This window comes from Apteryx mantelli, chromosome 3, assembly GCF_036417845.1.
Source record: "Apteryx mantelli isolate bAptMan1 chromosome 3, bAptMan1.hap1, whole genome shotgun sequence".
In the NCBI taxonomy this organism is placed as follows: domain Eukaryota; kingdom Metazoa; phylum Chordata; class Aves; order Apterygiformes; family Apterygidae; genus Apteryx; species Apteryx mantelli.
This window is the reverse complement of record NC_089980.1, coordinates 89,527,838-89,550,737: the sequence shown is the minus strand read 5'-3', so window position 1 is coordinate 89,550,737 and position 22,900 is coordinate 89,527,838. Positions and strand designations below refer to the sequence as shown.

Sequence of the window (22,900 nt, the reverse complement as noted above, 5' to 3'; positions counted from 1 at the left end):
AAGTCCCTCCCTTGGCTTCCAACCTGTTTTTAAATGCCAGTTCAAGGATTTGATTCCAGTTTTCCAAGAAAATATTGCTTATAATCAAAGACTGAAATTCCACCTACCCACCATCAGATCTACTAGGCTTCTCTAGGACAATACTGATCTCCAAAAGTTGAGCGGAGGATAAAGTATTCTCCTTATAGTCACATCATCTTTTATCAATCAAAGTCTTTCAAATGAATCAAGACCAATCGAAACCAATCAAGATTAATCAATCCTTTTGGGGGGGGGGGGGGACCCAAAGGCTTCTATTAGCAGTGTCAGACCATCTTTAGTAAACACAGCAAATGCTTCAGCTTTGAGAAAGACCTTCCACCGTAAGCAGTGCTTATGGGCAAAATCCTTTATTCCTAAGCTTCTACCAATTGATTCTCCCAGTAAAATTGAAATAAAAGTTCTCATGGAAGCAGAACTTTCACATCCCTGCAAACGGAGGACAACAGATCCCATGGCACAAACTGAAGAACTCTGCTTGCAAAGTGGAAGGTGTTCACATTAAGATAAACAACAGTAAAACCCCTAGTTATCTTCCCACCTTCCCAAACACCGGACAATTACAACTGAGAAATCTTTCTTTTCTGCTGCATCAAGAAACTTGTGGAACTATTGAAAGTACAGGATTTGAGCTCCTCCCATTCTGGTACATCACAAGAGTTGTTGCTAGCTCCTTCTAGCTTTTGGCTTCTGGTTCTAGTTCTAAGAACTCTTGAGATATTCTTCATATGTTGATGCAGGATTTTTTTTGGACTAAATAGCAAACTTTATATCCATCTCTGCAAGGCAATGAACCCAGATAAAGCTGCAGACTTGTTCTGAGCAAGCAGCAACGTGGATGTTTTCAGGGAACTAAAAGGCTGGGGAATGCTTTACTGACAGAAATCAAAAGACCAGGATGAGAATGATAGTCAGTTATTTTTCTGAAGAAGAAGATCCTTCCACCAGTACACCCTTTCTACATGATGCAAATGCTGTTTGATATAAATAGGTCCCTAAGAAGAAAACTAAAGGTAAGGATGGGTACTCAAGTTCATTACTCTAGGATAAAATAATTAATCATTTTCACACTCTCACTCCCATGTCAATGCTAGAGAAAGCACCCTATTCTTACTGAGACATAAGCAACCTGTTTACCTTGGGACACCGGGAGGTAAAAGTTAGCTATCTCTGGGTAACTCTGAAAAGCAAACACCCTTGTTTATTATGTGGCAACTGTGGCACATGCCCATACCTTAAGATGTTAAGGATCTTCTCTCTTATTTGATGGTATCCACATCCACTTCAATGTAGTGTCTTCACAAAACATTAGGATCAAAGTAGAACACCTAAACATATTACAGTTCATGCTAAACAAGTATTATATTCAAGATTAAGAATGCATTTTTATCCTATGCAGGCAGCATCTCGCAGAAAAGAGTCACCTGCTGATGCTGCAAACTGGATGTCTTTGATTATTTCAGCATCTTCTAGTGATGAATAAACTCCCTTTAAAAAATACACATATTTTTTCTTGAACTCTCAAGCCTCCTGATAGCATCAAATGTTTGGGAACAGAAGCTGTATGTGGTTTTGAAGCACTGTTAATTGCACACAGTAACACAAGCAAGGACTGATGAGGGTGCCGGGAGAGGGAGGGGAACTGTGTAATGCTATTATGGGCCTCCTCGATATGCCATCACATGATCTTGATTAGTCTTTCTTTTTGAAAGTTTACAGAAAGTTGATTGCACAAAGACAGCAAAAGAAGTGTGAATGAAGGTAGGTAAAAGACTTTGTAGATACTTCAATTTACTTCAGTGCCAATTTTTAAAGTGAATTTAATTTACACCTCCTGTTATCTAGCTAGCACCTTGTGTGATTACCCAGACCAAGTCTCTGTCAGAGAAACTTGAAAGACCTAAATTTCAGAAAACCCTGAAATGATAGCTTAAGACTTAGTCTTCACACCCAGTAGCTATACTTCACTTTTTCATCAATCAAAGTATGCAACAAAAAAAGAAAGGGCTATATTATGAAAAACGGTGACATCTAGATGGGGGAGGGGTGCAAGTAGGTAGGCCTCAGGTATAGAAATGTTTTTTTTCCCCTGACCTCATTTCAAGAGACATCAAACTCAGAACGCTTCACAGAGGCCAGAGGGGATCTGATTTCCTGCTGCATCTCCCAGAGGAAGCCAACCTCAGCAGAACCTATGAATGCATTCACGTTTCAGCAAGCGATAAAAGAACAAGGAATTCCTCTTACTGACATACAAAGAAACACCCACAACATATTTCAAGGAAATTGTAAGAAGACACATTAGGATCTTGCCCTCTTACCATTTAAATAATTGAATGCATGACCAGAAGTAGGACACCACTAATTTCACTGAAAACAGACATTATGATTTCTTAGTAAAGGACATTTGAGCAATACATTAAGCTGATTTTTTTTTTACTGCCACAATGGCTATTGTCCCGGTGATTTCCTCAACAGCTGATAAGTGCACTTACGTTTTACATGCAGTAAAACAAAACTGGATAGTTTCAGTAAGGGAGCAGATGCCCCAAATTGGCTGAGAATCTGCCTGAATGGTTCAGCAAAAACCTATCACAGCAGAAAGGTAAAAGTCCTTGTGCAATTTCTTATTTAAAGGTGGCAAACTGTAGAGAGCAGAAATGCTAGTGATTCAAAACAACATGTCCTCTTCCTACAGTCTGATTATGAGTATTTACATCTTTTTCTACAACTAAGCCCAATAAAATGTCACCTTATTCTGATTGGCAGATGAAATAGAAGTAGCTTGTGATCAAAACTGGTTTTGATATTTATTATACATTGAAACTTTATTCTGCTATTATGTATGAAATATTCATAAAAGTATAAAAGATACTTCAAAACCGTAAAGCAATTAACTTCCATGACACAACGTTCCCCAAATGAATCCATCATCTGCTCCATGAGCAAAAAAGAAATGCCAGTAATTCAGTTTTACACAACACAACACATCAGGAAACAGTAACAAAAAATGGTTATGCAAACCTTGTCTAAATTCTGTGCAGTATCTCCTGATTCTTAGCAGTTGAATATTCAAGGCTCAGATCTAGGATCTGCTGCAGAGGAAGAAGTCCTGAAACGATCTTTTTTTTTTAAATAAAGGCCTTCTTAAGCAACATGCTAAAATAACTAGGTAAAATATACCCTCTTAATTATATTGTTCGCTCCAAGGAACAGCAGGACTGTGAAAGACTAGAGGTGTCAGACACTGCACTTAGCACGTGAAAGCCAGCACACCAGGTTCGTGGAAAGGAAGGAAAGGAAAACACACGGTGGAAGCTCTAAGATTATGAGTGAACACGAAATCGTGGCGAGATAAAGAATCCAACCCTGTCATTTCCCTCCCCACTAATTGCTTTTCTCTCAAGCCCCACCTTCACTGTTTTTTTCTTCTTGTTGCCCTATTCCCTCCTCTGCACGTCTCTCTCACCGCTTTCCTACAGGGCTACCCAGTTTGTGGTAACAGCCAGGAAAAACTAACTTGCGCTTCAGATGTAGAAGGAGAAGCTTAAAAGAAGAGTCAGAGAGTGCTCTGAAGATCAGGGTTTTAGTCATGTTCACTTTTACAGTTATTGCTATCACACGTGCAAGAAGAAAAGACAACTTCAGAGCAAGAGGCAGGGCTCAAGCTGATCTCTACTCACCTGAAGTCATGGATTAAAAAAAGAGAGGAAGCAAATTTAGAAAATAATGAGTTTGCAAGTAAGGGACAAAACTGGTATAATAAAATTGTCACAGTGGAAATAATGAACAACCCATACAACTTCCTGGGGCAGAGCAGCACTTCAGAGCCCTTGGGCCACCCCCACTGTCTGATCTCTGCCTCTGATTTGCCTTGAACACACTGGGATAAACTTTAAAATGAAGGAACATTAGCTTATTTTGCTAATTTTGAACTGTGGAAAAAAATCCAGTGAGGGTGTGTATACATACGACTGATGGAAATCAAACCTCTGAAGTGCAGATTATGTTAATTAAAGCTAGAATAGCATGTAAGATGTATGTTTCTGACTGACAGTTTCCATTCTGATCTTTAATTCTGTAGTGATGAAAATACACACGAGTGCCTCTGTTTGGCTCCCGTGTTGAAAGAATTGTGTTTCTTTAAACGGCAGCTGGGACACTACTGACCCTAAGCAGCAAAATCCCAATATAAGCAAGCAGAATGTAACGCAAAAGAGCACTTGGCTTCTCTATATTGTTTTTCATTTGCAGAACCCTCAAGAGTGTCCACAAAGTATCTCCACTTGGAAAAAAAGTGAAGAGCAGCTTCAGAGCTGAGGATCCCATCCACATCCCCTGCTCTCGCTCCAGGATCCTATTTGCTGAACCACACTGCACCCACCGTTTTCTGTGACACACGTGCAATGAAATATGGCATCATCAGTTTTGTGTTAGGTTTGTGAGCACCCTCACTGGTGCCTCTCACTTTCAGGCACCAACTGAAGGCTTCACAAGTAAAAGCAGGTGAAGCTTTGTCAGGCAGCTAACAGGAAAAAAAAAAAGAAGCCCTGTAAGCAGGTTTTCATTTCCATAATTAATTACACAGTAAACATAAATGCACTGTTTCTCATAAAACCATCTCATGCATATGACAAGGGCAATTAAAAGGGATGGGGGTGAGGATTTAGATAACAAAGCTATTGACTGTTTTTTTTCCAGCACAGCCTAGTTTTCTTTGAAGGAAGACCTAACTTCTAGTAGCTTTTAAGATGCACATGTGAACTTGCAAAACATATTTCACAAAATCTAGTGAACAATCCTCCAAATTCTAGGAGATGCAAAACGTCACACTTCAGCTTTACCCCTTCCACTGTATAAACTCAGAATTATCACAAATACTAAGATGGGAATATAATGTGTCTTAGTAACTAGATCATACATTTGTTCCCACAGCTGATTCATTTTATTGCACCTGTTGACCTGCATTAGTGAAACGATGCAAGGATTAAGGCTTTTGAATGTCTTCAAAGGCAGGCGCTGTTTTAAAATCTGATGCATTTTGGCAGTTTTGAGTGCAGTGAAGTCAAGCCCCTCCAACCTCCAGGTTTAGCCTGGCATTTGACTGCCTGTCATTCTGCCCTGAGTGCTTTTTATCCAATATAAATACTATTTAAACAACGTGGAAAACCGTACCTTTAAACTTCATATAATTGCTAGCTATTTATGTATATATATAAAAAACAGAACTACATAAAACTAATCTTCATTTACCTGTTTGCATAGCTGTATTTGAAAGAACTTATTCTTTTGTGTTCTTTAATCTACTGCTTAAAAAAATTGGTGTTTCATTTCACAGTTAAAATAGCTGAATTACCTGAATCTTGCAGGCATGAAAGGGGAAGGAAGGAAAGAAAACATACATCTCGTGATCACTTTAAACTCTTCTTTCACAGACTAACATGATAGTATGACTTAAAACTACAAAAATCTGAAATCTACTTCTGAGCATTTGAAACTTCACATCTTTTTACATCTCTAAAGAGATATTACTCAGGTTTAGTATGACATTTTGAAATGTCACCAACACTGTCTCAAAACCAGAAGTTTTAACACAGAACAGACACCTACCTGCTTTAATTTGGAAATCCATTCTGTATGTGATATGAGATTCTAAAAACCACTGTACATATCCTTTCCCATCCTTAGTTAGAGAGAGAAAAAAAAAAAGGCAGTTCACTTCAGGAACCCCCTTCCTGTCCAAATAATCAGGGACTGCTAAAATCAATGGCTTAAGCCACTTTCTGAAATCCTTTTTATCATCCTGATACAGCCACAAACTTTGAATCATACATATTTTTAAATCAGCAAATATTTTCCCCTGAAATAAACTTTCTTCATGTCAAGAAAATAACATTGTTTTCTCCATAACGGCCTTTCAGAGTAATTTTGTTTTTGCTGGAAGGCAGAAGTTGGAAAATGTGGTAGTACATGCCAGAGAGTCACTCAAACTCCACATTTCATCCATTCGCAATACCAAAAGCATGGCACTCGCAGGAGACCTCCCAGTCACGAATTTGGTTCTCCTTCTAGCACAGTTTGATAATCAATATCAATATTAGGCTTATGCAAGTATGCAATCAATCTTAACTTCTACATATACAGGCATACCTCGCTTTATTGCGCTTTGCTTTATTGCGCTTAGCAGATACTGCATTTTTTACAAATTGAAGGTTTGTGGCAACCCTGCGTCGAGCAAGTCTATCGGCACCATTTTTCCAACAGCATGTGCTCACTTCATGCCTATGTGACACATTTTGGTAATTCTTGCAATATTTCAAATGTTTTCATTATTATTATTTCTGTTATGGTGACCTGTGATCAGTGATCTTTGATGTTACTATTGTAATTGTGTTGGGGCGCCACGAAACACGCCCATATGAGACAGCGAACTTTATTGATAAATGTTGTGTGTGTTCTGACTGCTCCACCGACCGGCCGTTCCCCCGTCTCTCCCCCTCTACTCGGGCCTCCCTGTTCCTTGAGATACAACAATATTGAAATTAGGCCAATTAGTAACCCTACAATGGCCTCTCAGTGTTCAAGTGAAAGGAAGAGTTGCACGTCTCTCACTTGAAATCCAAAGCTAGAAACAATGAAGCTTAGTGAGGAAGGCATGTCGAAAGCTGAGAGAGGCTGAAAGCTCGGCCTCTTGCGCCAAACAGCGAGCCACGTTGTGAATGCAAAGGAAAAGGTCTTGAAGGAAATTCAAAGTGCTACTCCGGGGCACACACAAACAATAAGAAAGCAAAACAGCCTTACTGCTGATATGGAGAACATTTTAGTGGTCTGGATAGAAGATCAAACTAGCCACAACATTCCCTTAAACCAAAGACTAATCCAGGGCAAGGCCCTAACTCTCTTCAACTCTGTGAAGGCTGAGAGAGGTGAGGAAGCTGCAGAAGAAAAGTTTGAAGCTAGCAGAGGTTGGTTCCTGAGGTTTAAGGAAAGAAGCCGTCTCCATAACATAAAAGTGCAAGGTGAAGCAGCAAGTGCTGATGTAGAAGCTGCAGCAAGCTATCCAGAAGATCTAGCTAAGAGAATTGATGAAGGTGGCTACACTAAACAACAGATTTTCAGTGTAGATGAAACAGCCTTATTCCAACAGCCTGGAAGAAGATGCCATCTAGGACTTTCATAGCTAGATAGGAGAAGTCAATGCCTAGCTTCAAAGGACAGACTGACTCTCTTGTTAGGGGCTAATGCAGCTGGTGACTTTAAGTTGAAGCCAATGCTCGTTTACCATGCCGAAAATCCTAGGGCCCTTAAGAATTATGCTGAATCTACTCTGCCTGTGCTCTATAAACAGAACAACAAAGCCTGGATGACAGCACATCTGTTTACAACATGTAAACTGAATTACAACTGAATGTTTTAAGCCCACCATTGAGACCTACTGCTCAGAAAAAAAGGTTCCTTTCAAAATATTACTGCTCATTGACAATGCACCTGGTCACCCAAGAGCATGGAGGTGTACAATGAGATTAATGTTGTTTTCATGCCTGCTAACACAACATCCATTCTGCAGTCCATGGATCAAGGAGTAATTTCAACATTCAAGTCTTATTAAGAAATACATTTCGTAAAGCTATAGCTGCAGGAGATAATGATTCTTCTGATGGATCTGGGCAAAGTAAATTGAAAACCTTCTGGAAAGGATTCACCATTGTAGATGCCATTAAGAACATTCATGATTCATGGGAGGAGGTCAAAATATCAACATTAACAGGAGTTTGGAAGAAGTTGATTCCAACCCTCATGGATGACTTGGAGGGGCTCAAGACTTCAGGGAGGAAATAACTGCAGATGTGGTGGAAATAGCAAGAGAACTAGAATTAGAAGTGGAGCCTAAAGGTGTGACTGAATTGCTGCAATCTCATGATAAAACTTTGATGGATGAGGAGTTGCTTCTTATAGATGAGCAAAGAAAGTGGTTTCTTGAGATGGAAGCTACTCCTGGTGAAGATGCTGTGAACACTGTTGAAATGACAACAAAGGATTTAGAATATTACATAAACTTAGTTGATAAAGCAGCGGCAGGGTTGGAGAGGACTGACTCCAATTTTGAAAGAAGTTTTATTGTGGGTAAAACGCTATCGAACAGCATCACATGCTACAGCGAAACCTTCATGAAAGGAAGAGTCAATCGATGCGGCAAACTTCACTGCTGTCTTATTTTAAGAAATTGCCACAGTCAACCCAGCCTTCAGCAATCACCACCCTGATCAGCCAGCAGCCATCAACATTGAGGCAAGACCCTCCATCAGCAAAAATATTACGACTCGCTGAAGGCTCAGATGATGGTTAGCATTTTTTAGCAATAAAGTATTTTTTAATTAAGGTATGTACATTCTTTTTTAGACTTAATGCTATTGCACACTTATTATAGTGTAAACATAACTTCTATATGCACTGAAAAACCAAAAAATTTGTGTGACTCACTTTATTGCGAAATTTGCTTTATTGTGGTGGTCTGGAATCGAACCCGCAAAATCTCTGAGGTATGCCTGTAGTAGTATATGAATAAACACATTTTCTACATTACTACTATATTTTTAAGTAAAATGACACCTAGATTGTTTGGAGAGTTTAAAGTGACTGTTGTACATAATGTTCAATTTGGAAAGTACCTATGAAAAGGATTCATCTGTCTTCTTTGTTAAGCCTCTTGATTTGCTAAATTATCACTGACAAACATGTTACACATTTGTTTAAAACACTCTAAAGCGAAGAGTCACTTTCTAGGCCTAAGAGTGTGCCAATACACTTGTACATCTGAGATGCAGATTTTCCTAAATACCAAAATCAGAAAACCATCAAAATGGAAGTCATCATCAGTGCCATAAACAAGGATTTGTCGCTCAGATGTCATTCACCATAGAAGGAAGTGAAAAATGCCATAATTATTATACTGCAAATAAACAATACTGGAAGTGATGATCACAACTGCTCATCAGCTGATAGCTATCTGGCTGTCAGGGCAAAACACACAGGGACACAGAACCGAAAGGACTTCCCCAGTCCCCGACCCCAGCGACAGCTGGCACAGGCAACCAGCTCTTACTCTTTTCATACATCAATCTTCATATTCACTTATTCCACAGCTTCTAAAACTCTTAGCAGAGGAGTAGTTTTCCTTGACATAGGTTTATTAATAGCTAGTTTACACTGCATGTTTCTCTCTGCCTGAGTTGTCCTTAAAATTTAATATTTCTTCACGTTCACAAGTTCTTCCAATCATACCAATACATATTCCCAAAAGGGACAGTGAATGCAGCAACAAGCCATTTTTTGCCTTTTTTTAAAGCTATGCTTTACCTTGTTCATTGGCTACACTTCAATTCTAAACTTACAGGAATGTGTGTTTATTTGGCACTTTTCATTAGCATTGAAATTAATTTAGTGAGTGAAATTAATTTAGTGAGTACACTGAAATTAATTTAGTGAGAAATCTAGTGAGAAATTGATTTAGTGAGACTTTGACCAATTTTGATTAAATCTGTTTTCTTCAGAAGTTATAGAAAATATGTAATTATGCCACAGTGCACCTTCTGTTACTATTATTATTCACACAGTAAGACAGTAAAAATAAAATAGAAAAATATCATATGATTAAAATCAGATAAAGCAAAGACATCACTTCATTTTTGTAATGTTATGCTTTTGTTCAGACACATCCTTCTACCAGTTCTACATAAACACAAAATTTATTTACTTTAGTACTAGTAAATGTTTTCCTTCTGTCACTCCATCACACAAAGATCCTTATTTAGCTGGAAATAAAGACAGACTCAAACTTTATTTCATTTTTTAATAAAGTTTAAATAGTTAAAATAAGAGGAAAGAGTACGTTTTAAAGCCAAGCTTTTTGTTGTTTGTTTCATGCCAGGCCTTAAAAGTTGGATTTACTAGCAAACACAGGCCATGAGAAGAGAGCTGTACAGTTAAAATGCTGGTGTAGAATATGTTAAAGGAGGCAGTGACTTACTCCAGTTTACCTTAAAACAAAAGAAAGCCTTTAGAGTTATTTTGTTTGTTTGTTTTTGTTTTTTTTAAATGCACTACCTCTTATAATTATTCTGAATAATGGAAAATTATCCCTACAAAAGGCTTTTTTTTTTTAAATATGAATACTCTACAAAATATTTGCTTTATCCATTGGCAGTACGTTGAAATTCTCCAGAATATTGAGATGTGGCTGCCTACAAAAGTTTATAAATGCCAATCCAACACTGTAACAAAAATTCCAAACAGAGCTGAATATTAGAATAATTCAACCAAATCATCCCACTATAAGAATATTATATTTCAGTTCTTCAAGAACAGAGATCAACATGTTTTGTTTCGTTTTAAAAATTCTTCATGACCCGCAGAATACAGCATGTGTTTGTTTCACTTTTCTCCTTCCATTGCCTTAATGCTATTTCCTCATTTACATTTAAAACACTATTTGTTCTATCGAGGTGTTTGTGCCCTTGGGGTTTTTCTAGCCTCAGTTTTACCCTTGCCCAAAGAAATCCTCTCCTCTTCTCCTTAAAGAGGTTTTTGATTGATTTGCTTTGATTTTCATTTCTTTTTCATTTTTCATTTCATTTCTTTTTCAGATACAGGTAAGTGTCCTACCATAAAGGCAGCGTGGAAACAAAACAGAATGGCAGCAGCAGTGGGAGCTGCCAGAACATTTGCGAGCCAAGATTCACTAAGAACTTCAACAGCTACTCTTTTTCAAAGAAAAATGTCATATTTTCTTTAGAAAATGTACTTGATATGTTTATAGTAAACATACTCTTGTGCCACAAACAACCAAAAACTGTAGACAAAGCAATATGGCACACAGTTTGATGAATTTAACACAACGTGAAAAAAATAGCAGAATCCTAGTAGCAGCTGTAATGGTAACAAACATTTAAAAACCAAAGCAATCCAATAACCTAAAAATACATCTGCTAAATTGAGGAAAAATCTATGCAATGAGATTATAAGCTTTTAAGTTTCAGACTGATTACCCAGGGACCACAGCAGAAAAATAAACTCAGATGTAAAGAAGTATTAGTTTGGAAAAGCCTCAGCTTCCCAAAATTCAAAATTATTAAAAAGCAATACATCTGTTCATCATACTATGATTTAACTGTTTTCTAGTCTATGAGAATAAAGAGCAGGATACAATAGTTTGCAACATCCATTTACTTTTTTTTTTTTTAAACTGATTTAAGAAAATATTCTCACAAAAAAATTTAGATGAGCACAAAGAAATGCCATGACAAATCCTGAGACAAATTATCCTACATCATTGCTATTCTATGAAAACTGGTTTGAATAATAAACATACTGGAGTACATTAAGTGACTGCATACAAATCAAAAGTATTTGTAAATTATTAAGTCGTGCATGTTTTTAAATGACAAAACACACTCATGAGTTTACTTTAAAATCTCTCACTGCTTGTTATCAAAGTTAAAAGATCATTTGCATACCAATACACATACTGTAAACATGAAATTCTCATTAAGGAAAGATGGGTTTACAGTAATTTGATCTTTTACAAAAAGCTATTGGTAACTGAATCTCTCAGTGTCTAACTTTCTAGAAAATTAAACCAATGTTTCCACTCTCCAAGCTGAAACACAACCGCTTTAGGAAATACCCCTGTTTATTTGTTAATCAGAAATACAATCAAGTGGCATATTTCCATTTGCTCTTCAGGCTGACAGTTTCAGCTTCATTCTATTTTACAAGAAAACAGCAGACTTGCAGAAGTTCTGTAAAGTCTTTCATATCGCAACTGAAGTTTAATTACAGCAGTGAAGAAAAGCAGTGGTGATGCAAAGTAAGATCAGCCCCATTGCCCCTATCTGCTGATAGGATCTCTCTTCCTGTTTGGCTCGCAGCAGTGAGGACTCTTGTTTTGTTTCGTTTTTTGTTTTTTCTGGTCGGACTGCCTCCATCAAGACTGACAGAAGCAAAAAGTTGACATGCCCTTATAATTCGAGCTTCAGAATGATCCTTATGCCAATATAGCTGACCGTCAATCAGTAGGCTGGGGAATGATACTAATGTGAAGAAAATTATCTGGATAGCTCATATGTTCACTTAGCCACTGTATTGGTGTTTCCAGCATTGGCTCAATTCCATGAATCATCACTTGAGTCTTCATTTCTCCATCTAATTCAAAGAAAAAGAGAACCACTAAGGCACCATTCAAAATTCACAGAAAGATTAAACATATAGTTAACTTACAGTAGACATAATTGGTGTTACAGTTTAACATTTAACAGAATGAAAAGCAGGAAACATTGGTATGGAGAAAGCTGAGAATTGTATCATCTAAAACAGAAACCTTGAGCTAAAATTAATTCCAAGAAATATTTGGTTAAAATGAAAGTGCCACTCTTCTTTAATACTTGCAACTTTTTCCAACAGCTTCCTGTTAACCCAGTTAAGGCACATCCATCTCTCCCAGTTATAGCCATATGAGATTTGCACAGCTCCTGCTTCAGACATTGAGCTTCCTAAAAATACAACTTTAGGAGCAAGATTTAATACTTTACATGTAATAGAGCTTTTTCAGCAGAACACATGTAGTATGCCATGATATCTACCACCAAAAATGTGTTTCTTCCTGAAGTGATCTTATTTTGCTATGAATTACATACTTAAATATCTAGCAACATTACTGAGAATTACTCAAAGGCTAAGTTGGCACCAACTTTTTCTCACTTAGTTTCATCTCGTGGAAAAGCTATGTTAGTAAATGATTCCCAGTATGACAAGAATATATTCAAAGAATATTTCAATTCTTTTTATTTATACTTGTCCCAAAGGATGCAAATACTTTGATCCTTTGGTTCAAATGATGGGAACCAGCTAAATCAACTGAAGTAACTATCACAAAATGTACTAAAAAAAACAAAAAATGAAAATTTATTTCAAAGTCTCAAGAGGAGAACAGCATTTGAAATATGCTCCAAATAATGGTTAGGAAAAAAAGAAGAGACAGTGACCTTTTACTGTTTTTATACTACACTCTGGCATTCTCACATGGACCTACCACAGTGAAATCCACAGCCAGTGCTCAGAAATATCACTGCCTTCCCTAATTGCCATCTTATCTCCCCTCTCCCTGAGAAGCAGGGACAGCACACACCAGACAGCTGTGCTGCTCAGGAGCTGCACAGAAGGGAGCAGGACTGAGGAGTGACCGGACCATTATTGGCTCTTTCATTCTGTTTCCCCAGTTTCAAAATAATTCCTATTTTACAACACACAATCTTACTTGCATTCGGTAAGCAAAATGAGGAAGTTTGTATTGTAAATGTGTATCTATGCCAGCACAAGCTAAATCATACTAGAAACAGTAATCTTTGAATCCTCTGTTGACTTTATGCTAGCAGTAACACGTCCTGAAGGTGCAAACAGCTATGTTTGTCTGAATTATAGCATTATACACTAGTTACATGCTATCTACATACGGTATCTTATTCTGTACAAATCCTCAATTAAACATATACAGCTTGATTCTATAAATAACATAGTATGCATGCTATCACACTGAATTAAGCATAAACATTTTACTGCAGACAGATCAGAAAATGGGCCACTGTTATTTGAAAACAAACTAATGGTATTTCAAACCAACACAGGTTTTATTGGGCTGAAACATTACTAGTCAGGTTGCCAAGAATATAAAATCCAAAAGAAAGATATACTTTTCAGTAACCAAATTTGTCAAAATAGTTGGGCCACAGCTAAATATTTTTTCTAAATAAAGCAACTAACTCTCCCAAAATTATTATATATATGAAAGCATATATTTTAACACTTTTCAAAATAAAGCCCATCCACAGTATTCCACAAATTGGCCAAAGTTGATGATAGTCATTTACATTTCATGTTATCAGTTAATTTTTGGAAACAACAAATTTGCATACACAGGCAGAAAAGACAGTATTAGTCTCTGAATTCCTTCTAGAATGACTTCGCCACTGCATAACCTGCTGGAAGAAACCTGCATAGTTCAAGGAAAAAATAACTTGAACAAGAGTTAAATACAATCCCAGGAGCACAGAATTTCATTCTACACGCCAATGTAAAGGATACACTACTGCAAAATTATTTGATCACACATCAAACAATTTATACAATAATTTAGACATACTAACATACCTCAAATTCTTTTCTGAAGAAATTATATTTTTCCACTTCCTCCAGATTTTATATTCTAATCCTGTCCTTAAATATATCTTGTGGTTGTTCCTACAGCTGTATGATTTGTGAATTTAATAAGAACATTCTTATCAATAGGCAGAATGATAGATAAGTGTCTGGTCAGGACAGATTCTTCAATTCTTTTTTTCCTTTTCAACAGGGATTCACTGGTAACCAACTCTCTAGACAGAAGCTACCTGGGGAATTTTGTACCTCTAGAATTCAAAAAAAGAAGAAAAAACAGGCTTCTTATCCAAGCATTCAAGTATGTGATGTATGGTAGTGCCAGATATTTTACTAAATTCAAGAAACACCTACTACTTTTCTTTTATCTTCAACCCACCAAAGACACAAATGAGATTAATTTGAAACCAGTCTGTTCATGTCAAATGCATGTTGGCTATTACTCATGTCCTTGTTAACTAACCAGTGTTTATGAACAGTCTAGTCTAGGTTCAGATTACACCATGTGGCATTAGTACTGTGCTAACTACCTATACACAGCTGACTGTTCTCAGTGGAAACTTATGCAAAAATAGATGAAACACTTTAGAACTTCAGTATCAGCTTTTTGTTATTGGAGGAAGAGCTTATAAATACTTTCCTTGATTTTTCTTGTACTATGTGACAATGATTTTTAGGGGTGGGTGGGTAGGTGTGTACACACACACTAATTTGATGCCTGTTGCTTAAAAATGAAATGCAGTTTATCTGGGTGTTCCCATCCCCCAGTTCCTCACCCAATTTTGTCCCCACTTTCTCATACAAATCTTTTATTCTGTTCCTCAGCAACCTGAGTAAGTCCCAGAAGCCAATGAAGAGTTTATGGTTTAATTAAAGTCTACGTCTCTGCATTAGCATTGTTTGTGCCTTCATATTATCTCTGACAAGGCACCACTTCTTAATTCCTTTTCCCCTTGAGGTTTGACTAGTGAGATCTTATCTACCAATACTGTAGCCTTCTTTCATAAAACCCATTGTTTTTACCTTAGTCTTTTCCCCTCCTTTTGTTACTAAGGACCATAAACTCTCACTCTTAAAGTCACATTTACCCAAGCTTTCTTCAAATTTCATGTTTTCAATAATTTCCCCATTTTGAATCACATCCAGAGATCCTCTCTGAGAGCTGGCTCTTCCACTTTATAGAAGGAACCTGTCAACAGCCACATGTTATAAGAATTTGTTGGAAAATATTCTTGTTTTCTCAACAGGTGCCTGCCTAATTAGCATCCACCATTACCACTGTCATCTGGGTTCTAGATGATTTGCTAGCTGTTCATGAAACTTCATCCACCTGGTTTACATCTATATTTACATCATATTTTTCATTCTTGTTTGTAGGCTTTTAGGAGTCGTAGCTCACTTTGTATGCATCTTGACACACCAAGGGGTGTCCTCTCTCTCCCCACCCCATATTCTATGATAACACAAACTGTAAAAAAGTTGACAAAATGCTTCTATAAATTAAAAGTGTACAAATTGCTAAACAAAGTATATTTATATGAGCGGTGTAAGATTTAAATGACAGCTACTATGAAGATTAATGCCATATCATTGAACCAGGCCTGTAAAAATTGGGGCAAATAACTATCTGTAGTGCATGGGGTTCAAACCTCAGAAGATCATAACTGTCAGTACTCATTTTACAATATTCAGCAATGTAGTAAGACCCAGGATTTTCCTGAAATCAAGGAGTTTATATTTTCCAGTCACCCCACTGATTTTTTTCTTTTTAAAAATCAAGATAGAACTGAATTACCTATTGGCTATCATATAACCTAAAGATGGTTTCTTCTACTCTGTTGCAAATTAAGGAAGAGGATAATGAAAATATCAGAAAAATAAAAGCATAGCAATAAATGTTCTGTAGAAAAATTTATAATATATGTACATAGTAATTACTGATTAAGATCAAAGCATTTTTATATTACCAAAGTGATGCACAAGTAATAAAAACTCTTTTAGCACTTACAAGAAAGCCTCAAGACCTATTATGTCATCTATCAGGGCGGATGTCCCAGGCTTCAATAATTTTCCTTTGCTTTCCTTGTGAAAATGCACAAACTCAGAAGCCACTAAAATCACTCGTGGCCTAGGATGAGCAGAGATTATAAGACTTGTTGCCAAAACTTCATGGCATTCCATCTGCAGGAGGTATAAAACTATGCTTACATGTTGCATATTAACACATTTTGGGGACATTTCAGATGACCTAATTTAGACACCCAAACTTAAAGGCTGCAACAGTTAAAGTAGGCACCTGAATTTGGCTAATAAATCATACCATGTCAAGTCAGAAGCCTACCAACTTTCTGTACGGAAAATGGAGAGAACCAGGCAGCTCTGAAGCACAGGGTTTAAGAACACGTGTTTCTCTGTCATCTATAAAGATGCCTCAGTGTTCCTGATCAGGAAACTATCTTGATCCAGGCAATAGAAAGTACTGGCACAGGAGGACCTTTTCCCAATGGGCATCTGCTGGAAGAAAAGAGATGGTAGCTGTGGTGTCTCAAAAGAGTACTTTGAACAGTGGCTCAAAGCCTTCTTCATCCTGAGCAGCTTGAGTCCACTTTCCTATCTCTAAGGAGAATGCCCTAACCACTACAAAATTTGCTCTTGCAAATCCCAACCTTCCTTGAAAAACTCTCAAGATTTAAGAATCATCACACAAGATGGAAAGAAAGAACACAGAAGAGAAAAACCAGAGTCTTCTGAGAAGGTGGGAAGATGTGCAATGTCACACTATCATATGATAATTTTTTTCCTAATTTTTAGCTATATAAATTATTGTTTGCAAAGTAAACCACCCAAAATTAAGAAAGAACATAATTAAATTAGCTTATTCAGCATCAATTCAGATTGTTATACATACCCATGATGCAATCTGTTTACATTTTTTCTACCGAACTATGTTTTTACTCAGAATAAAAGAATTAAAGATGACGGAAGAAAGAGAAAAAATATTTTTCTGAGACAGATGCAAGAGCCTAGGAGCAGAGTGGTGGGGAAGAACTACTTCTGGCAAAGGTGCATATTTCAGCCATTTTTTTGTCCCCAGATTAGCACCACAAGGCTCACCAATGTTGCAGCTATATGCTCCCTTTCACCTACCCAGATCAGCTTCTCTAGCCAGCCTAGGTCCCCTGCGACGCACCACTGTACAATCCTGTTGTCCTTGGAGGGGATGCCTCCCTCCTGCTCTGTGGCCTCCAGCAAGCACCCATCAGGGCAATTTAGCTCACTCACATTCTTTCACTGATGGACACTGCAACATATTCAGGATTTTGCAAAAATTCCCCTGGAATGCTTCAGTTAGACTTCTCAGTATGCAAGTCCTCTGCACAACTAGTGCCAGAACCTCTCTGCAGTCATCCAAACGGGTGATGCAGAAACCACAGCTCCTCATTCAGGAATACTAAGGACATGTGAGAGGGCAGACTCATTCTCTGCTTGAAACTCCTCCTCAAAATTGGGAACTGTGTATTTAGTGGGTCCACACCAATTACTACATTGGCTTTAAAAACCTTAAAAAAGGAAAATAAGACCTGTGCTCCAAACTAGAAAATCAAATAATGTGCTTCTTGCATGATATATGGCCACAGGTCTATACTGGACAAAGTTATTAAAAAGTAGGAGGATGGAGCATAACCAAGGAAAATGCCATGCAACAGAAGCGCTATGAATAATGTAACAAGACTAGCCTCCAGCTCCTTCAACTGTGAAATGGGCCATAAATATCTGCTTGCTTGTATTCAGAGCACTTAATTGTTTCTGGATCAGATGATACTAAAGGTATTCCTGACAACACGTTATACCACACAGTAAGAAAACTCATTTTGAGGCAGAGTGACAAGGAAGTGAGTTTTCCTCCTTCTGTGGATATGGTTTGCCTGCTTGCCTTTCCCCCATTCCTGCTCCTCAGGTTGCCAGATGGAAAAACAGATATTTAGGAGCCGCTACTTTGAAGTGGCCAGCACACTCTTTGACAGTACATGCTCAGCATCCAGAGAGACATGCTGACATTTTTACCAAGAAGATTTTCATCTAGCTCTTTGGGATCTCTCTTTTTTTTTTTTTTTTTTTTAAACCAATAGATTACTTTTAGTAACATGCTTCACATGAAGATGCAACTACCAAGTTCATCACTGACAGATATTACTGCCCTATTTTTTAAAGTCTAAAGCCAAAACTGGGACTAAGTTCCTGGCAAACAAAGATGAAAATTTCCTTCTGAAAGCTAGACTTTTAGTCTAACACAAATGATTGCATACAAAACTATCTACAATCATTTACAAAAGACTATACTGCATAGCAAGCAAAGAAATTCAAATCCTGTACATTCAAACTTATCACAGGTGGTAAAAAAGTAACTGAAAAGTGGTTGCAGTTATCCCCCCCTCCTCTATACACCCCAGGTTGGATATTCTAGGATATACAGAGAAGAGACAGCCCCAGACAAACCTTATGATCTGAAGAACTGAAGTGCACAAGAATATGAATGAACAAGCACTTGAAGAACCTATTTCATTCCATGTACTTTTAAGTAGGCAACATCTCTAAAAAGCAAAATAAATTAAAAAAGATTTCCAAAGAAGAACAAGTCATAATGTCTTGCTGCATTAAAAAAAACCCCTAAACCTCAATTGCATCAGAAACAGTTCAACTTGATATAGGGATGTTTCAACTACTAGCACAGACACTGATGAAGAGCATTAACCCTTTAACAGAAACCTGTTCAAAATTGACAACCCCCCCAATGCCTGGAATTAAAACTGACAACAATCAGATACTATTTATAGCAAAATTTGCTTCACAATTATTTTCACTGCATATGCTACAAAAATAGCTTGTGCTCAGAAAATAACCATAAGTTTCAGAAGATTAAGCTAATAGGCGATTATGAACATTTTCACACTACTTCTGCATATTCACTATAGCCAGATACCATATCTTTTTAAATTTACGGCAAAATACTTCTTAGCTCAGTCAGCAAACCCAGTTACAGAATGACTTCAATCCATTTATAAATGAAATATTCATGCTTTACTTAAATACCTTTCTCTCTCTCTCTCTCTCTCTAAATATAAAAATATATATAAGTTAATTAGAAATTAAAACATTATTTCAGCTGTCTCCATTTATAAACTCAAATCATTTTGGTACATTTCTGCAATGAAATTTCCAGCATGACATGCAACAGCAACCAAAGCACAGAAATATGGCAGAATGTTCAGATTCCACAATAATGATGACCTCAATATAAATATCTCAAATAGAAAAAGAAACTTTTCTTTCGAACAAATCTTACCTACTTATTCTGGGACATGCAATTTTATGGGAATCAGACAAAAAGGTTGAGCTTGGTTTGATCTCAGGGCCAAATGATCATTTACTCTTTGTTTGAATAAATTCAGTACAAGAATTTCCAACAGCTAATATTTAAGTTTCTCTTTATTGAATATAAATATTTTACATTTAAAAATTGATAACTTCACAGTCTAAGGTCACTACACAGTCACAGGTTCCATTGCAAGAAGCGACTAATTTCCCATAACAATCTTAACATACTTTCTACCTCACTTTAATCTCACCTAAACTAACATAAACCTTACTCCCTACCCCAATTTGAAATAATTGCCAGTTGAAACAGAAATAGAGATGGATCACAACCAGCAAGGTTATGCTGTTCAGTATTCTCTGCCCAGGAGTGACAAAATGCCAAAATTTTCACAAAGCCCACTGTAGAATAGCCTAGCTACAAGGGATGGTTCCTTCTGACCTCAAGAACTCAGAAGCTGATGTGCAACACGACGGCATAAGAATTGACTGTTCATTCCTGCCTACGCATCTTGCCGGACCCGGGGAAAGCCACTGATGCCGCTTCAGCTGAAGAACTCACACACAGAAATATACCTTAAGTACACTATTCCAACAAAGTCCTTTTCCTCAAAATTATAGTATATGTGGAATAAACATTGTTCCAAACACACTGTAAGATGTGGCTTGGAAGAGCAGAACTTCACTTCTTTGATATAATCTAACTGCCGAATAATAATGGTAAAAATGAACGATCAGATAGATCTGGTTAACTGGCATGGCAGCAATGTGAGAACGTGTCTCATTTTAACAACTGGCAGTAATATGAGAACAATTGCTCAAATGAAACTTCAAAGTTTTGTTTAAATATATGTTCTCAGCTCCGGATATTCTTGATATGTACACGAATATCCCAGACTGCTTTGAACTATGTTAAGCTCCTGGCCTCAAAGTCAACTCATGGTAAAGAGATCTACAACTTTGCATTTTCTTTAGAAGTTTTCCTTTTAAAGGAATGTCAAAATTTTAGTGGTTTACCAAATGACCCTTTGTAGGATAACAGAACAAGACTGTTTAACTAATCTTTTTAAGTCATTATTTTGAATTTTAAATTCTTCTCCAAAATAAACAGTTGAGAACATCAGTCTCTCTCCACCCTGGAGTGTCTGGTCATTCGTGTCTTTTTTTCCTCAATTTCACCCTCATAGCACCCTGATATCATCTTACCAGAGCCCCTCATAAGAGCTGCTGCTTTTTAGTCCAAAAGGCTATGATAGGACTAGATCTGTGTCAACCTCAGTGAAGTCTGTTTTTGCAAAGAGCTTGACTACAAAAGCATGACTCCAGGCAAAATATTGAGTGTACCTCAACTGCACCACTGTCATGAAGTCTATATTCATTGATTTGATGCCATGCTTTAACTAGTGCTGTATTTCTCTACACACTGACACAGGTCAGTTGGCTGATCCCTACATAATCTTCTGGTGTTGAAGGTCCCTAGCATAAACATGTCCGCCTTTATTTTAGATATTTGTGACCTAAAGGAGAGGAAAAGAAGTTTCTCCATCATAGCTTTTAGCATAAATAGATTCCTGGATTGTACTGTAGCAGGGTCCTAGCTTTCTTGGTCTGCAAAATGAAACTGGATGAATGTACAGCATTATCATCCACATTAATTAAGATGAAATATTGAGAACAAATCAAATACTTGTCAACACCCCCCATTCATCATCTCCTTCTCCATACAATTTTTCTTCTTGTAATTTCCTGTCATCATCTACCTCAAGTCCACCCTGATGTTAGATGTCCACATTATTGAAAAATAACAGAAAATGTAGATTAAACCAGTCACCACACACAAAAGTTTATTACATTTTGGATCAGCTTATGAGATCTTGGGTTATGCTTATAATCTCATAACAGCCAGACAGTATGTAAACAAATTAGAAAAATTTATCTCATTGAAAAAGTTTTTAGAGAAAGTAAATTTGGCCTCAAACAGCAGTAAGTCCAGGTTGTATGAACAGACTTTTTCCTTTAACTATTCTCCATGCAGTCCCAAAAAGTTAATATTGACAGTAATACCATCTAAGGCAACTAAGAGGATTTTTCTTCCATAGAAGAGTCCATGCAACTCAATGGAAAAGCAGTTAGAGCATTAAAACGAAAGCTTTACTTAACTATGCTTAAAGTGTTTTATTTTCTTTTATTCCTGTGTGTTTATTAAAAGCTTTTTAATGGGGTTGTTGCAATATAAATAATCCCAAAGTAATTTATGATAGAACTTTGAAATACTTTTCTTAAACAACTAACATTTTAGCAGTTAACAAGGTTTTAGAAGACCTTACAGTTGCTGGGCCCGAGATGCTACCCAAACATCTAACTAAATTTCAGACAGAACCTTCCCCTTCCCCCCCCAATCTTTTATAAAGGAAAATTTCCCACAGAAAATAATCTTATACCCCCTCTTCTGCTTAGGAATGAAATTCCTCCCTTTGCCTCAGTGGCTTAGCCTCAGCCCTGAACCAGCAACAGACCTGCATAAAATACTGGAGTTAAAAATTGAAACTTTTATTAAAAAAAGTTAAATTTAAGTTTGGCTCTGTGCATGTGAAAAAAGGCAAAGTTCAAGGCAAATCATGCTAATGTTTGTTTAACAAGCAAGCACACAATATATTTAAATATACAAGGAATGGCAAGGTGTGTACTGAAAGATAAGCGCCTGAATGCGTGACAAATTGAGCCCAATTCATCCATGATACCTTTTCCATTGTTGAGGGAGAGCTAAATCACTTTTAGGAGTCGTGGAGCTTTTCAAACTGCAGACAAGTTGACTCGCAATGAGTTAACCCTTTCATGTACCGTGCCCTTAATTAAATTTGAAGTTTCCCTTCCCTCTAAACTTTGTACAGCTGATCTCCAGAAATTAAGGCTATCTTTGTAGACAGCTGGGGAGCTACAATGTAATCAATATGGTTCTTGAAAAATTGAAGTATTTGATAAAGATTTTTCTCTATAGAGATTCATATAAATCAAATCAATTTGCTGTAACAGACTTACTGCTAACAGTTTGTAAGGACTTTTTAAATGTCATTGTTCTCAATAATATAGTTATCCCAAACAATTGAATAACACACTCTATATACAATCATATTATATATTCCCAATGCATCTATGTAAACATACACATTTTTTAAAAGGTTTTTACTGGCATTCTTGAACTTTCAACCTCTATTTTGCTTCATTTTCAAGTTACTATAATTCACATGCCTGCAAAATATTCTTAATTCTAATGGGCATC

General features: G+C 37.0%; 1 protein-coding gene across 3 annotated transcripts in view; it reads right to left on the bottom strand.

Moving 5' to 3' along the window:
• Positions 1-9,875: 9,875 nt before the first annotated feature.
• ATG5 (autophagy related 5) overlaps positions 9,876-22,900 on the bottom strand; it is an 86,991-nt gene continuing 73,966 nt past the window's right edge. For all 3 annotated transcript variants that reach the window (XM_067293913.1, XM_013948943.2, XM_067293914.1), the window contains one exon: positions 9,876-12,240. In XM_067293913.1, coding sequence (XP_067150014.1) covers positions 12,104-12,240 — 137 coding nt within the window. In that variant the 3' untranslated portion in view covers positions 9,876-12,103. The remainder of the gene's footprint in view (positions 12,241-22,900) is intronic.